The 17,458-nt window shown below is 43.3% G+C and overlaps 1 protein-coding gene across 2 annotated transcripts in view; it reads left to right on the plus strand.

Annotated features, from left to right (window-relative positions):
- The window catches only part of kcnj6 (potassium inwardly rectifying channel subfamily J member 6), a 94,932-nt gene that overhangs the window by 75,376 nt on the left and 2,098 nt on the right, over nucleotides 1-17,458 (plus strand). For both annotated transcript variants that reach the window (XM_024393865.2, XM_024393864.2), the window contains exon 2: nucleotides 1,317-2,244. In XM_024393865.2, coding sequence (XP_024249633.1) covers nucleotides 1,341-2,244 — 904 coding nt within the window. In that variant the 5' untranslated portion in view covers nucleotides 1,317-1,340. The remainder of the gene's footprint in view (nucleotides 1-1,316; nucleotides 2,245-17,458) is intronic.

Genomic DNA, 17,458 nt, shown 5'->3' on the forward strand with positions numbered 1-17,458 from the left:
AGATGTCTGAATACTTTCCGAATGCACTGTAGGTGCTAGTATGCTGATGACCAGCCTTCGCTGTGTTTTTGCTGGTGCCTTCATTGAAATGTATGCTGAGTTTTTTCAGTAGTGTGGAGTGAAGTGACTGCCCTAGTATATGTCTTTATTGTAAACAAAACACTTGAGCTTAGAGACCTTCAATAAATATAGTACTTTGGATAGAAAAAAAAGTCCTGTGACAGCAGAATAAAGTAAGTGGAATTGCATAGATAAATCAAATCAAATTTTATTGGTCACATACACGTGTTTAGCAGATGTTATTGCGGGTGTAGAGAAATGCTTGTGAAAAGTATTGTGGAAAAGCAACAAATATTGCAAACAATTCCATAATCTAGTCATCCCAATTTAACCTCTCACTACCAGTCGAGACTAAATGAGGTAGAAGGGGAGAAACCCTCATTGGATTCTTGACCCAGCCGACTAAGTGGAATGGATTAGCTTTAATTACAACATTGTGAGCATTTATTTTCTTCTTAGAAGTTCTCTCAGAGACGGAATGGATTGTGACAGCTCTCTAATCTGATGGTATCTGGAAATGCACTGAGCGAGAAGATGTGGTCATGGTTCAACTGGACGACCGTCCATCAGCCCTCAAAGGACCCCATGTGGAGATAGTTAGAGTGTTGGGCAGAAGCCTCACTATAACCTTACTCATCGCTCCTCTCAGCTCATGATGACCTAACCAGTACCTCCTCCATGATTCTATTTTTAGCTGGTGAAAAATTCCATATAACACTCCGCCAACCTCTTAAAATTTGAAGCACGACAGAAAATGTTGTAAATTGAAGAGGCTCTTCAAAAGTGCGTTGTCAGTATCCCCACCTGCTGTTACGACTGTGTTCAAAGCATGGGAAATTGCTTTGGTAAATATCCTGCAATTTGGAGAGTATAGAAAATAGCATTGGAGAACCAGTGTATTAACCTTTTGACAGATACTTAAAGGCCACCCATGATTGAAATCTGTCTAAGATTGATTGTCAGTGCATTATGCAATAACAAATTAGTCAAATAGACATTCAATATATCTTGTCTTGCACTGTATGAAGACTAGGAAGTTAGTTTACAGGTTTTCTAAGAGAAAAAGAAAGTCTGTATTTTACAAGATAAATCAAACTGTAGCAAGATCCTACCATCTGTCTACAACATTTGGAGTGAGCCATTGTGGCATTTGGGATGAAATTACCATCTAAAAGTTTAAGGTGTTGCAGTTCAGTAGTTGTGCCTCTGTCTTACCTGCCCTTTTCTTTTGTTGTCTTCTTTCTCTCTCCCTGTAGGCTTGACTCATTCTTGAAGCCCCAATGGAGCAGGATGTGGAAAGTCCGGCAGTCATCACCCGAAAGCCCAAGCTACCCAAGCAGGCTCGCGAGGACCTGCCCAAGCAGCTGGTAGACCAGGTGCGGGCAAAGAGGAAGATCCAGAGGTACGTCCGTAAGGACGGCAAATGTAATGTCCACCATGGCAACGTCCAGGAGACCTATCGCTACCTGACGGACATCTTCACCACACTGGTGGACCTCAAGTGGAGGTTCAACCTCTTCATCTTTGTCTTGGTGTACACAGTGACATGGCTCTTATTTGGCTTCGCATGGTGGCTCATCGCCTATGTCCGTGGCGACCTGGAACACATAGGGGACAACCAGTGGACTCCCTGTGTAAATAATCTCAACGGTTTTGTCTCAGCTTTTCTCTTCTCCATAGAGACAGAGACAACCATAGGGTATGGCTATAGGGTTATAACAGACCAATGCCCAGAGGGGATCCTTCTGCTGTTGATTCAGTCAGTGCTGGGGTCCATAGTTAATGCCTTCATGGTGGGCTGCATGTTTGTCAAGATCTCACAACCGAAGAAGCGGGCAGAAACATTAGTGTTCTCCACCAGCGCTGTCATCTCCGTAAGGGATGGCCGGCTGTGTCTGATGTTCAGGGTTGGGGACCTTCGGAACTCGCACATCGTGGAGGCCTCAATCAGGGCCAAGCTGATCAAGTCCAAGCAGACCAAGGAAGGGGAGTTCATACCCCTCAACCAGACAGACATGAATGTGGGTTATGACACGGGGGATGACAGGCTCTTCCTGGTGTCCCCACTCATCATCTGCCATGAAATCAATCAGAACAGCCCCTTCTGGGAGATCTCCCAGGCCGACCTTGACAAAGAGGACCTGGAGATTGTGGTCATTCTGGAGGGCATGGTGGAGGCTACAGGTAAGCAGCATCAAACATTACAGGTTTAATTCATCAACTTTTCCTTCTCTTTGTTTCCTAATCACAGATTCCACTGAAATTCAAACTGTCAAACTGAAACTTTAAACTGAACTTTTGCTCCAGTTTAATAATACATATTTCATTTGTGTGTGGGTGTTGTATTAACTATGACAATTATAGTAATTATAGCAATTTCATACAGTAGCAAAGTCCATATGCTCATCATCCCGTTACATGTTACCTCTGATTTGCATTAGCAGTTAATGGTTTATTCAGAAGTGAACAAGGATGTTTCATCTCTTATCATAATAATGCATTCATATGTGCTTGTCTCCTCTTCTTGTCTTTTTTTACCTTATTTTCCACTGAGGTTTGAGAGGGAGTCATTAAAAGGCATGAGGGAAAACAGACAAGGCGATATAATTCAATTAATCTAGATTCAGCCCTTGTGTGCACCATGGTGTTGCCCCACAGCCTTTTGTTAGGTTATGGGCTGCACAATAGGCTTATTGTGGGGGAGATGCAAATAAGATCAGATTTCATTACCAATAGGAAAGGGCAGGTGCATCCCTGGTTGTGTAACCACATAGACCATTGAAAACACTGTCTGCAGACACTTTTGCCTGATTACACAAGCAGTAAAGAGGCCATAGTCTTCAGTGTGGAATAAAACTATGAGGCACAGTGCAGCCAGGTGTGCACACAGGTTACAGATAGCACACATGTATTTCCTTTAGCATTGATATGAAAACACACACATATTACACACACACTATTTGACACAAGCTTACTCACGGTATCCATTGTGAGTTGAAAAAGACCTGTATGTTTTTCGTGCTTCAAATTGCTGGTTAGTTTGTTGGTTAGTCTAGCTTTACTGCATTCGATTTGGCTTGACCTCAGTGCATATCCATGTGTTACTGAAATCAAATGCACTGCCCTATCCAGAATTCCAGACTAATTACTTCCAGTCCAAATACCAGATGTATTGTGCATCTTGCTTGCAGACAATGCCCAAAAAATATTTGAAGGTTATGTTTACCAGTCTGCTTGAATCTCACTCAGACAAAACAAAACCGTCCGAGACAATTTGGAAGCAAGACATGGTGGTCAGAATAAAAGGATAAACACAAAAAATTGGCATTTTCATAAATGAAAACACTGTTTCAAAGAAGTTGCCGTGAGGATTTTCTAAGGCTCTTTTTGGAGGTGGCAGAAAAGCAGCTAAGTGACTTAGTGGGGTGAGAAGCAGGTCTCCACACCTGGTTCACACCGGAACCTAACAGGGCAGCCCTAAAGAGAGATAGACATGACCGAATTTGGCAGCTTGTCAGAAGCTGTGCACACACGTTACAGAATACAGGACCTTGTTAAAAAATGCTGCCAACAAAATGCCAACACTAAGCACATTTCAGGATGTTTTCTGGAACAATACTTCTGTATATGGCATCCTTGAAACTGGTTGTATACAGACCTAAGAGTTCAATAAATGCAGGGTGTTGTACTGTATGGCGTGTGAATGAGCTTGTATGATTTGCACAAAGACAATTTAAATGAAAAGTATGGTTTGTTTGTTGCATAGTGTTCTATTTTTCATCACACAGGGTGCAGTGAGAGTTTGTCTGGCCTTGAGTTGTAATGTAAGAAATCATTACACTATAGTTTCTGATACTGTTATTTTATAAATAACAGACAAAAAATCCTATGAAAATGGGAGCTCAAATGCATCTACTCATAACATGCCCATTAAAGGTTGGGTCAAAGAGTGAACTAGAAATGATCCTGCTATGAAACTGCTCTGAGAGATATCTGTCCCCCGCTTCTTGACTCATCCTGTAACTCTCTGGCTCGGATCTGGAGGGCAGGCCAAACATATCAATCTCTTTCCTCCGTCTTTCCATTTTCTCCTTTTTTCTCTTTATGGACGATATCAGCTGATACATGTAAATGAGTCATAAAATAATAATATTTTATGTATTTATATCACCTTTATTTAACTAGGTAGGCTAGTTGAGAACAAGTTCTACCTGGCCAAGATAAAGCAAAGCAGTGTGACACAGACAACAACACAGAGTTACACATGGAGTAAACAATAAACAAGCCAATAACACAAACAAGTCAATGACACAGTAGAGAAAAGAAAGTCTATATACAGTGTGTGCAAAAGGCATGAGGAGGTAGGCAATAAATGGGCCATAGGAGCGAATAATTACAATTTAGCAGATTAACATTGGAGTGATAAATGAGCAGATGATGATGTGCAAGTAGAGATACTGGTATGCAAAAGAGCAGAAAAGTAAATAAAATAAGAACAGTATGGGGATGAGGTAGGTAGATTGGGTGGGCAATTTACAGATGGACTATGTACAGCTGCAGTGATCGGTTAGCTGCTCAGATAGTTGATGTTTAAAGTTTGTGAGGGAAATAAAAGTCTCTAACTTCAGCAATTTTTGCAATTCGTTCCAATCACTGGCAGCAGAGAACTGGAAGGAAAGGCGGCCAAATGGGGTGTTGGCTTTGGGGATGATCAGTGAAATATACCTGCTGGAACGTGTGCTACGGTGGAGTGTTGTTATCGTGACCAATGAACTGAGATAAGCCAGAGCTTTACCTAGCATAGACTTATAGATGACTTGGAGCCAGTGGGTCTGGCGACGAATATGTAGCGAGGGCCAGCCGACTAGAGCATACAGGTCGCAGTGGTGGGTGGTATAAGGTGATTTGGTAACAAAACGGATGGCACTGTGATAGACTGCATCCAGTTTGCTGAGTAGAGTGTTGGAAGCTATTTTGTAGATGACATCGCCAAAGTCGAGGATCGGTAGGATAGTCAGTTTTACTAAGTTTGGCGGCGTGAGTGAAGGAGGCTTTGTTGCGAAATAGAAAGCCAATTCTAGATTTGATTTTGGATTTGAGATGTTTAATATGAGTCTGGAAGGAGAGTTTACAGTCTAGCTAGACACCTAGGTATTTATAGTAGTTACAAATTCTAGGTCGGAACCGTCCAGTGTGGTGATGCTAGTCGGGCGGGCGGGTGTGGGCAGCGAACGGTTGAAAAGCATGCATTTGGTTTAACTAGCGTTTTAAAAGCAGTTGGAGGCCACGGAAGGAGTGTTGTATGGCATTGAAGCTCGTTTGGAGGTTAGTGAGCACAGTGTCCAAGGAAGGGCCAGAAGTATACAGAATGGTGTCGTCTGCATAGAGGTGGATCAGGGAATCGCCCGCAGCAAGAGCGACATCATTGATGTATACAGAGAAAAGAGTCGGCCCGAGAATTGAACCCTGTGGTACCCCCAAAGAGACGGCCAGAGGTCCAGACAACATGCCCTCCGATTTGACACACTGAACTCTGTCTACGAAGTAGTTGGTAAACCGGGCGAGGCAGTCATCAGAAAAACCAAGGCTATTGAGTCTGCCGATAAGAATACGGTGATTGACAGAGTCGAAAGCCTTGGCTAGGTCGATGAAGACGGCTGCATTTTATTGATGGCGGTTATGATATCGTTTAGTACCTTGAGTGTGGCTGAGGTGCACCCATGACCGGCTTGGAAGCCGGATTGCACAGTGGAGAAGGTACGGTGGGATTCGAAATGGTCAGTGATCTGTTTATTAACTTGGCTTTCGAAGACTTTAGATAGGCAGGTCAGGATGGATATAGGTCTGTAACAGTTTGGGTCTAACGTGTTACCCCCTTTGAAGAGGGGGATGACCGCAGCAGCTTTCCAATCTTTAGGGATCTCGGATGATACGAAAGAGAGGTTGAACAGGCTGGTAATATGGGTTGCAACAATGGTGGCGGATAGTTTTAGAAAGAGAGGGTCCAGATTGTCTAGCCCAGCTGATTTGTATGGGTCCAGGTTTTGCAGCTCTTTCAGAAAATCTGCTGTCTGGATATGGGTGAAGGAGAAGCTGAGGAGGCTTGGGCGAGTAGCTGCGGGGGGTGCGGAGCTGTTGGCCGGGGTTGGAGTAGCCAGGAGGAAGGCTTGGCCAGCCCTTGAGACATGCTTATTGAAATTTTCGATTATCATGGATTTATCAGTGGTGACCGTGTTACCTAGCCTCAGTGCAGTGGGCAGCTGGGAGGAGGTGCTCTTGTTCTCCATGGACTTTACAGTGTCCCAAAACCTTTTGGAGAGGATCTGCAGAGAATAATGGGAAAAACTTCCCAAATACAGGTGTGCCAAGTTTGTAGTATCATACTCAAGAATACTTGAGTCTATAATTGCTCCCAAAGGTGTTTCAACAAAGTACTGAGTAAAGGATCTGAATACTTACGTTAATTTGATATTTCTGTTTTTATTTTTAATAAATTGGCAAAAATGTCTAAAAACCTGTTTTTGCTTTGTCATTATGGGGTATTGTGTGTAGATTGATAAGGGGAAAAAAATATTTAATCCGTTTTTTAATAGGGCTGTAACCTAACAAAATGTGGAAAAGTTCAAGCGGTCTGAATACTTTCCGAAGGCACTGTATAACTAACATAATTCCCTTGATAGGACTATGCCATTAATATGATCAAAGTCAATTAAAACTGAATATCTGAGTCCATTAAGAGGATTCGTAGAGACTATAGTTGAGTTACAGGAATTGGCTATCAAGGAAGTTCTGAGAATTGTCTGTCAAAGGAAAATAAAATAAACTAAAATATAAATGTAACATGCAACAATTTCAAAGATTTTACTGAGATACAGTTCATTTAAGGAAATCAGTCAATTGAAATAAATAAATAAGGCCCTAATCTACAGATTTCACATGACTGGGAATACAGATATGCATCTGTTGGTCACAGATACCTTTAAAAAAAGGTAGTGGCATGGATCAGAAAATCAGCCAGTATCTCGTGTGACCACCATTTGCCTCATGCAGAGCGACACATCTCCTTCGCATCAGGCTGTTGGTTGTAGCCTGTGGAATGTTGTCCCACTCCTCTTCAATGGCTGTGCGAAGCTGGATATTGGCGGTAACTGGAACACACTGTCGTACACGTCGATCCAGAGCATCCCAAACATGCTCAATGGGTGACCTGTTTGGTGAGTATGCAGGCCATGGAAGAACTGGGACATTTTCAGCTTCCAGGAATTTTGTACAGATCCTTGCAGCATGGGGCCATGCATTATCATGTAGAAACATGGCGGTGGATGAATGGCACAACAATGGGCCTCAGGATATCATCATGGTATCTCTGTGTATTCAAATTGCCATCCATAAAATTCAATTGTGTTTGTTGTCCGTAGCTTATGCCTACCCACACCATAACCCCACCGCCACCATGGGGCACTCTGTTCACAGGGTTGACATCAGCAACCCGCTCACCCACAAGACGCCACACACACAGTGTGCCATATGTCCGGATTCATCTGTGAAGAGCACACTTCTCTGGCATGTCAGTGGCCATCAAAGGTGAGCATTTTCTCACTGAAGTCAGTTACGACGCAGAACTGCAGTCAGGTCAAGACCCTGGTGAGGACGACGAGCACGCAGATTCCCTGAGACGGTTTATGCACGTGGTCTGTGGTTGTGAGGCCAAATTCTCTAAAACGACGTTTCTGACAGTTTAAGCAGATATTCTTCAGTTGTGCAAACCCAGAGTTTCATCAGCTGTCCGGGTGGCTGGTCTCAGACGATCCTGCAGGTGAAGAAATCAGATGTGGAGGTCCTGAGCTGCTGTGGTTACACATGGTCTGCATTTGTGAGGCTGGCTGGACATACTGCCAAATTCTCTTAAACAATGTTGGAAGCAGCTTATGGTAGAGAAATTAACATTCAATTGTCTGGAAACAGCTCTGGTGGACATTCTTGCAGTCAGCATTCCAATTGCACGCTCCCTCAGAACTTAAGACATCTGTGGCATTGCGTTGTGTGACAAAACTGCACATTTTAGAGTGGCCTTTTATTGTTCCCAGCAGAAGGTACACCTGTGTAATAATCATGTTTTTTTAATCAATTTCTTGATATGCCACACCTGTCAGGTGAATGGATTATCTTGGCAAAGGAGAAATACTCAGTAACAGGAATGTTTAAAAAAAATGTGAAAAAAATGTGCATGCAGTGTTGAGATTCACTCTGAACGAACACAAGTTACCACAGAGATCATACGTCCATATAGATAGCATCAGAGTTCTCCTCAGGGGACAAGTCTCAGATAAATTCCAAACATGGATACAATAGAATCCCTAACACACACATTTCAATAGTCAGTCCGCTTGATGCTGTAAGAGAGAGAGAGAGGCATTTTGGCCTCTTGAAGGGCTGACAGGCCCTTGAGTGTTTTTCCCCTTGTTTTTCTGGGCCATTTGCCATGCAGACTCAGAGGTGACAGAGAGCACATAAGTTAGGGTCGAGCCTACAATGATAAAAGGCCAATAAAATATTAATGTAATTGTGTGGGTTGTAAAATGTGAATTATCTTCTCTCTTTGAATAAAAAAAAAAGTTTTACAATTCATATTTTCCGCCTCTCTCATGCCTGTGGGCATTTACAACAAAAGGTTTCTCAGGAGATGATGAGAGGGGGGATCGTTGGAAGCAGTGGAAATTGCTTGATCATTCTAATCTCCCAATGGTCTTTATCAGCTGTTAATAAATACATTTACCCTCTTACTTGAGGACCCACAGTGTTGAGTTGACTGATTGGATCTGGTGTTATCATTTAGATCCCAATATACTGCTGTTCATTGTTTCTTAACGGTTTAAAATGTCCAAGAGAGGAAGGCTTTGCTGGCTGGCTGACTCTGGAGGGGCAGTCAGCAGGCCCTAACACATCCCAGCTGATTTTGTTCTCTTCTTTTTGGTACCTAGCATACCACATCTCTGGCATACCACTAGGTTAAAGACAAAGATATATAGATCAAACAAAGTGAGATTTGGTGTCAGAATGAACCAGTTCGATTTTTTAAGCTTTGTGCATTTCAGTGAAAAGATATACGTAGCTGCAGCACAGGCAGTGGAAGGAAGTCAGATGGTAATCACTGACAGGAGCCAGTGATTACACTGTTTGATGAAGTGGCAGTTAAGCAAATTTTGACTGGGTTGAATTAACATAAATCTATTACAGTCTATGTTTCTCTGAGAGATTACCACAGTAAGCAACATTGGCTGCATGATCTATATTCATTCATAACATAATGATAGGTTAAAGCAGTGAAAAATACAATGGAAGCAGCCAAATCAATTGGCTATTGGTCCTCAGAGTAGCGGCCTGATAGCTTTTATGGCATATTGAAGTAGCCGTGAACATTATTATTTTGTTACTCTCCTTCACAGCAAACATAGAAAGCACATGTACCACCACAAAGCACTGCGTTATAGCAATATCAGACGGATTATTCTGATAGGTTGGTTGATGTTTCTTGATGTTTCTGGTTTGATGTTGTTGTACCCATAGTACATATGTTAAAGAAAGTTAGAATGAGATTATGTGTCTTCAGTGTCTCAGCAGCCATTCGGTCAAACAGTCACATTACTCTTCGGTCAGTGGAGGGAGTGATGAGGTTGAAATATAGAGTGTAGAGATGCAATAGAGAAGCAGGCTTCTGGTTTGCTGCATTTGGCCCTTTCCACTTCACTTAAATCAATACCAGTGGTAACTATCCCAGGTGCACTATACCTCGGGTACCATTACCAACAGAGGTAATACTTTAGAGCAGTGCTCTTCATCACTTCTACCGTATCTGTATCAAAGAACAGTGAATATTTCGGTTAGACATTGAAAAAGAGCTGCAGACAAGGATAATTCCCCATCTTGTTGTTGGAACATGAAGAAAAGTCCACCCTCCTCCCTCCTTCTGCTTCTATCTCCCTCTCTAAGCGACAGTGATGGTTTGTAAGGTTGCCGTGGCAACTGCGGTTACTGTGTGCATGTGTGTGTTTGTGTGTGTAAGACAGACAGAGACAGAGAGTGTAAAGCTTGACTCTCTGTGAGCATACGAAGTGAGCAAGCAGGAAAGCCCACTGTGGTTATGTAAGCTCTATTATCTAAACAGCAGGCCACACCAGCCAATAGCTATCTGATAATTATAGCTATTATGTTCCAACAATTCTGCTTGTGGGTAGTTGCTTTACTTTAGGCGAGAACTCTGTTCTTACAGAGGGAGATTTATTGTACGTAGGAGCACATGTTCAATTTAGATTGTTTTTAATATGACCAATACTTTGATATGAGGTTGCCATGTGGTACATGTTTGTCTCAAATTCTGTCAATTATACAGTCAGGTCCATAATTATTGACACCCTTGATAATAGATGAGCAAAAAAGACTGTATAAAGTAAATAATACTAACACTGAGCTCCATTGTATGCAAAAAAGGGGAAATTATATTATTTTATACTAGCAACTGTTCAGAGAAAAATATTTTATTTAACAAGTAATTAAAAAGATAGTGTTCAAAATGATTGGCACCCCTGTTTTCAATACTCTAGGACCCTCCCTTTAACGACACTGAGCCTTTTTCTACAATATTTGATGATATTGAAGAATATGTTGGGCGGGATCATAGACTGTTCCTCCATACATAATCTTTCCAGATCCTTGATATCTTTTATCTGCCCTCTTCAATTCAAACCACAAGTTTTCAATGGGGTTCAAGTTTGGAGACTGAGATGGCCATTGCAAAATGTTGATTTTGCGATCAATTAACAATTTATTTGTGGATTTTGATTAGTGCTTGGGGTTATTGTCTTGCTTGAATATTCCCTTGCGGCCAAGTGTCAGCTTCCTGGCAGAGACAACCGGGTTTTTGGCTCAAATGTCCTGGTACTTGGTAAAGTTCATGATGCCGTTGACTCTAACAAGGGCCCCAGGACCAGTGGAAGCAAAATAGCCCATAAGATCAAAGATCCTCTACCATATTTACAGTAGGAATGAGGTCCATTTCTGCATATGCTTCTGTTTTTCAACGCTAAATCACCTAGGTGTCGGGGGAAGAGGGCAGAGGGGGGCACACTTTTGTTTCATTGGATAATGACTGTTTGCGAGGGGCCAGGCTGCATGTGTAATTGTCCCGTTTGTAGTCTCTGATTAGCACCATTGTGAGTAAAGTATATGAGGAGCCGGAGATGGACAGATGGAGATGCCAACTTACAGTGCATATAATCAAACCCCAACATTGTCAGAAAAGGAGAGAGGGAGGGGGACAGAAGGGGTTTTAGGTGTTGACTGACTGCCATTACTACTCTCTGGTATCACAGACCCAATATGCAACCAGTTTACTGTGTGTCCCCCTTTGCCCCAACACCTTGGTGGTTTGAGTGGATAGGGCGCCAGTCTTTCTCATCTCTACATGTTAAACTAATAACTGTGGTCAGGCAGAGAACAGTCATTGTTTTGGGAAAGTTGAAAGTAGCTGATATTGTCTACATTGAAGTCAGATTTACCTAAATAGACAGATGCAACCACAGATAACATTTGAAACCATCAATTTACTCCATTCCCCCTAATTTGAAGGTTCTACTAGACTTCTATACTTTGTAAAAACAGGTGATGTGAACATTGTGAGGCCAGACTCAATGTTGAATCATTTCTCCAGTGTGTTATTGTGTTAGTGGCAGTGGCCTGTATTGCATGTTCAACTGATGTCATTGCAGATGGATAGTGGGAGCGGTGCCTTGTCATTCAGCCCAGGGCATGTACAGACCGGAGCAGCAGTGGCGTGAAGGAGAATGTTTCGGGTGACAGGGGAGGGGTCGCAAGGTTGTGGAGGGCATGATGAGAAGCAGGACCAGCTTGTGGCCATTTTCACGGCTGACCTGTTCTGTGTTATGAGGGCTGTGAATGTACAGTATGCAACACAAACACATACACACATGTAGCCACAGCAGGATGAGGAGACTGTGTGATCATAGACTACGTGTCCCCCAGACATTTATGTTCCAGGTTTGTCTTACTCACGTGCAGACAGACGCACTCACGCACGCACACACACACACATGCGATGCAATGAACTTGAGTGTTAGGAATGAGGAAGAAGAGTTTGCTCCTCAGATGTGAGTCAGGACTTTAGAAGGGGGATTTCTCTTTCTAATCTCTCCCTCTGCATCACCAATGTCCTTATTAATTGTCATTGCCACAGTCCAAGTGGGAGTTAGTGTTCATTCAGGATAGGGTTTGAAGATAACCCCATTGCCAGGCCTATCCATACTAAACATCAGTAGTAAGTTGGGTGGCTTTCCAGTTATAAATGTCCTCCCTGACTTAACAGACAGACCCTTCTCCCTCTCACTGCCACCTTGCACTGACTTACTGTAATTTATTGGGGAATTTAAAGTGACTGCGGTCTGCTCCTGATTGATAACAGATGCAGTCTGAAACAGCTAGCTAAAGGACTCTCAGCCTCACAGATCTCCAATTCAATAGCAACATTGGCGACATTTTAAGCTAGCTGTTCCTATCTCCGTTACACATGCACTTGTGCCCACAAGCACAGACACACAGACACACAGACGCACACGCACGCACGCACACACACACACAGTGAAATCGGCCCTGGCGCTGGGGCGTGGGTTACATAAATGTGCTCAGCTAGGACTGTGTGTGGGTGTCTGCCTGCCTTTCTCTCCATTCACCTTTGGGCTGTTGCTGTTCGTTGAAATTCCTGCGTTTGAGCACGTCAGTGTTTTTCTCCTGTGTCTTGCTCAGGGGTCTCAGCTGTGAGAGAGTAATCAGCCACTGAGGTACCTATCGACTGCACTGTGAGCCCCCTTTAATGATGTCTCAGTCTCAGGCCCCCATTCAAGGCTTCACATCCTCGGTAGCCCACTCCCCTGCCTGGTTTAGTTCAGGTTGTGTAAAGACACTGGGCCAGTGATTGGTACAGTGTCAGGATCAGGAGGGGGCTTCCTGAAGCTGAGTAATTGTTGGGTCTGAGTAACACCTACAACAATTGCTGTACTCCACTCAATTTGTCTCCATCTTGGGCGGCTGGGCATTCTCAACCAGTTTATATGTATTTGACTCCACCCCTTGCATGTCTTCATTGAATACATTATTAAACTGTTGTAGCGAGAGAAATGCTTATGTTGCACTTTAAAAAAAATATATATTATTTTTTTATTTCACCTTTATTTATCCAGGTAGGCTAGTTGAGAACAAGTTCTCATTTGCAACTGCGACCTGGCCAAGATAAAGCATAGCAATGTGAACAGACAACACAGAGTTACACATGGAGTAAACAATTAACAAGTCAATAACACAGTAGGAAAAAAAGGGAGTCTATATACATTGTGTGCAAAAGGCATGAGGAGGTAGGCGAATAATTACAATTTTGCAGATTAACACTGGAGTGATAAATGATCAGATGGTCATGTACAGGTAGAGATATTGGTGTGCAAAAGAGCAGAAAAGTAAATAAATAAAAAGAGTATGGGGATGAGGTAGGTAAAAATGGGTGGGCTATTTACCGATAGACTATGTACAGCTGCAGCGATCGGTTAGCTGCTCAGATAGCAGATGTTTGAAGTTGGTGAGCGAGATAAAAGTCTCCAACTTCAGCGATTTTTGCAATTCGTTCCAGTCACAGGCAGCAGAGAACTGGAACGAAAGGCGGCCAAATGAGGTGTTGGCTTTAGGGATGATCAGTGAGATACACCTGCTGGAGCGCGTGCTACGGATGGGTGTTGCCATCGTGACCAGTGAACTGAGATAAGGCGGAGCTTTACCTAGCATGGACTTGTAGATGACCTGGAGCCAGTGGGTCTGGCGACGAATATGTAGCGAGGGCCAGCTGACTAGAGCATACAGGTCGCAGTGGTGGGTGGTATAAGGTGCTTTAGTGACAAAATGGTTGGCACTGTGATAAACTGCATCCAGTTTGCTGAGTAGAGTATTGGAAGCTATTTTGTAGATGACATCGCCGAAGTCGAGGATCGGTAGGATAGTCAGTTTTACTAGGGTAAGTTTGGCGGCGTGAGTGAAGGAGGCTTTGTTGCGGAATAGAAAGCCGACTCTAGATTTGATTTTCGATTGGAGATGTTTGATATGAGTCTGGAAGGAGAGTTTACAGTCTAGCCAGACACCTAGGTACTTATAGATGTCCACATATTCAAGGTCGGAACCATCCAGGGTGGTGATGCTGGTCAGGCGTGCGGGTGCAGGCAGCGAATGGTTGAAAAGCATGCATTTGGTTTTACTAGCGTTTAAGAGCAGTTGGAGGCCACGGAAGGAGTATTGTATGGCATTGAAGCTCGTTTGGAGGTTAGATAGCACAGTGTCCGAGGACGGGCCGGATGTATATAGAATGGTGTCGTCTGCGTAGAGGTGGATCAGGGAATCGCCCGCAGCAAGAGCAACATCATTGATATATACAGAGATTGAACCCTGTGGCACCCCCATAGAGACTGCCAGAGGACCGGACAGCATGCCCTCCGATTTGACACACTGAACTCTGTCTGCAAAGTAGTTGGTGAACCAGGCAAGGCAGTCATCCGAAAAACCGAGGCTACTGAGTCTGCCGATAAGAATATGGTGATTGACAGAGTCGAAAGCCTTCGCAAGGTCGATGAAGACGGCTGCACAGTACTGTCTTTTATCGATGGCGGTTATGATATCGTTTAGTACCTTGAGCGTGGCTGAGGTGCACCCGTGACCGGCTCGGAAACCAGATTGCACAGCGGAGAAGGTACGGTGGGATTCGAGATGTTTGTTGACTTGGCTTTCGAAGACCTTAGATAGGCAGGGCAGGATGGATATAGGTCTGTAACAGTTTGGGTCCAGGGTGTCTCCCCCTTTGAAGAGGGAGATGACTGCGGCAGCTTTCCAATCCTTGGGGATCTCAGACAATATGAAAGAGAGGTTGAACAGGCTGGTAATAGGGGTTGCGACAATGGCGGCGGATAGTTTCAGAAATAGAGGGTCCAGATTGTCAAGCCCAGCTGATTTGTACAGGTCCAGGTTTTGCAGCTCTTTCAGAACATCTGCTATCTGGATTTGGGTAAAGGAGAACCTGGAGAGGCTTGGGCGAGTAGCTGCGGGGGGGCGGAGCTGTTGGCCGAGGTTGGAGTAGCCAGGCGGAAGGCATGGCCAACCGATGAGAAATGCTTGTTGAAGTTTTCGATAATCATGGATTTATCGGTGGTGACCGTGTTACCTAGCCTCAGTGCAGTGGGCAGCTGGGAGGAGGTGCTCTTGTTCTCCGTGGACTTCACAGTGTCCCAGAACTTTTTGGAGTTGGAGCTACAGGATGCAAATTTCTGCCTGAAGAAGCTGGCCTTAGCATTCCTGACTGACTGCGTGTATTGGTTCCTGACTTCCCTGAACAGTTGCATATTGCGGGGACTATTCGATGCTATTGCAGTCCGCCACAGGATGTTTTTGTGCTGGTCGAGGGCAGTCAGGTCTGGAGTGAACCAAGGGCTGTATCTGTTCTTAGTTCTGCATTTTTTGAACGGAGCATGCTTATCTAAAATGGTGAGGAAGTTACTTTTAAAGAATGACCAGGCATCCTCAACTGACGGGATGAGGTCAATGTCCTTCCAGGACTTTGTCGAATTGAATTTGAATAAAGGCTCTGGACACTTTTGAAATTTAGGGTGCATGACAGGAACAACAGTTTGTAATGGTTTCCAAGCAGGATAATTATAGAACTTCTTCTCTACAATTTCTATAAACACTGTTTTTGTCTGTGTTGTAGTTTGAGAGACCGGTGTGTGTTACACCTCAAAGCAGCAGATTTTATTCCACGTCCATGCTTAGACATAGTTGCTGGAACCCTTAAGGTATAGTACGCCATATTGTTTCTGCAGCGCACCAGCTGCTCGTTGGTGCTGCACATTTTCAGGATCATCTTCCAAATGGAGCTGCAGTACGAGATGTACCAGCCCTCCCTCCACCACCATGATACAGACACAAACACACTCTTGATATAGTCCTTTATACCGTCTCTTTGCTTTACTCAATATCCTGTTGATGGCTGCGCTCCAGAGCACCAATTATTCTTGAATTGCATGTTCATTATGAATCCCCCATTGACCTCCCTCCACATTTGATGCTATAATCTCAATAATTGTGCCATTCCGATGCCCTGCAGCATTAAACGTGTCAATGGGGCTGGTTAGCCATGACAACTATCTGAATGGGGATATTGCTTGTCATTCAGTGCCTGTTTAACGGTTTCTTATGGAGATGTCTTGTGAAACCTGCCGGTTAGGGAAAAAAACGTAGGTCAAACGAGGCCACTCATCACTAAATTATGAGAGGGCTAATCTATTCATGATTACAGGCTCTTCCTCTTGTATAAGTATTACTGTTGACATTTTTTCAGCAAATGTTCCAGAAGATCCCCCTCCTTATGGTTTCCTGTAAAATGGGGAAAATATTTTAAATGGCCAACTTGAATTTTCTCGAATGAGGCAAGGAATGCAGAAACTTTCTAGAGTAATTTTTAACATATCATTATATTTGACCCAATAAATTATTAATTGAAGTAGTAGCCTGTTTTCCTTGAGAAATATAATAAATGATGGCTTCACTTAGCCTACACACAGAGCCTAGCAGCACCATTCATTCTAATGAGTGACAATAAAATCTGGTCAAAGTGCTTTGGTTTGGTTTTGTGATTGTGAAAGATGACATACAATGCTCAGTAGTCAACAGTAAGACCTAAATCATGTTATTGTAATTCAGATCATGTTGGGGAATTTAAAATGAGCTGGCTTATCAAGGAAAGTCATGTTTTACCCACCACATGCACTAAGTAAATAATAAGTACTTGGACAGCTGCTGCGCTTGCTTTCCACTTGTATGTCTTCTGACTACACATGAGCAACGTAAGCTTTAACAAGCCAGCCGTACCACTGTCCACAGAACTTAGACTTAGAGTGCAGCCTTGCACGTGAATGATGAGGATATAAACGCTTACTGTATGTGTCTGGAGTACATTTAGTGTACTGCTGCATCAAAGCTCAAACCAGAGTCTGGTTAGTGTCTATGTTCATAGTTAAGAGTTATTAATAGTCTCTGTACAGTATGCTCAATACATCAACCCTTCCTGAGTGTTGTGTGGACTGGATAGGGCTGGATATATTAATGAGTGCTCAGTTTTGAGTGTCCAACTGTATCATCAATTAATAACTTACTTAATCCCAGCACGTATGACCCTAGCCAGAGATCACTGATTGCTAACACTTAACAATGTTTATTGACATGATAACATGATACAACACTGTTGCTCATAAAGTTCCTTTATACCTGTGTGTGTCATTATCTTGTAATGACGCTGACATTA

The sequence above is a fragment of the Oncorhynchus tshawytscha genome, linkage group LG30 (assembly GCF_018296145.1).
Source record: "Oncorhynchus tshawytscha isolate Ot180627B linkage group LG30, Otsh_v2.0, whole genome shotgun sequence".
Taxonomy (NCBI): Eukaryota; Metazoa; Chordata; class Actinopteri; order Salmoniformes; family Salmonidae; genus Oncorhynchus; species Oncorhynchus tshawytscha.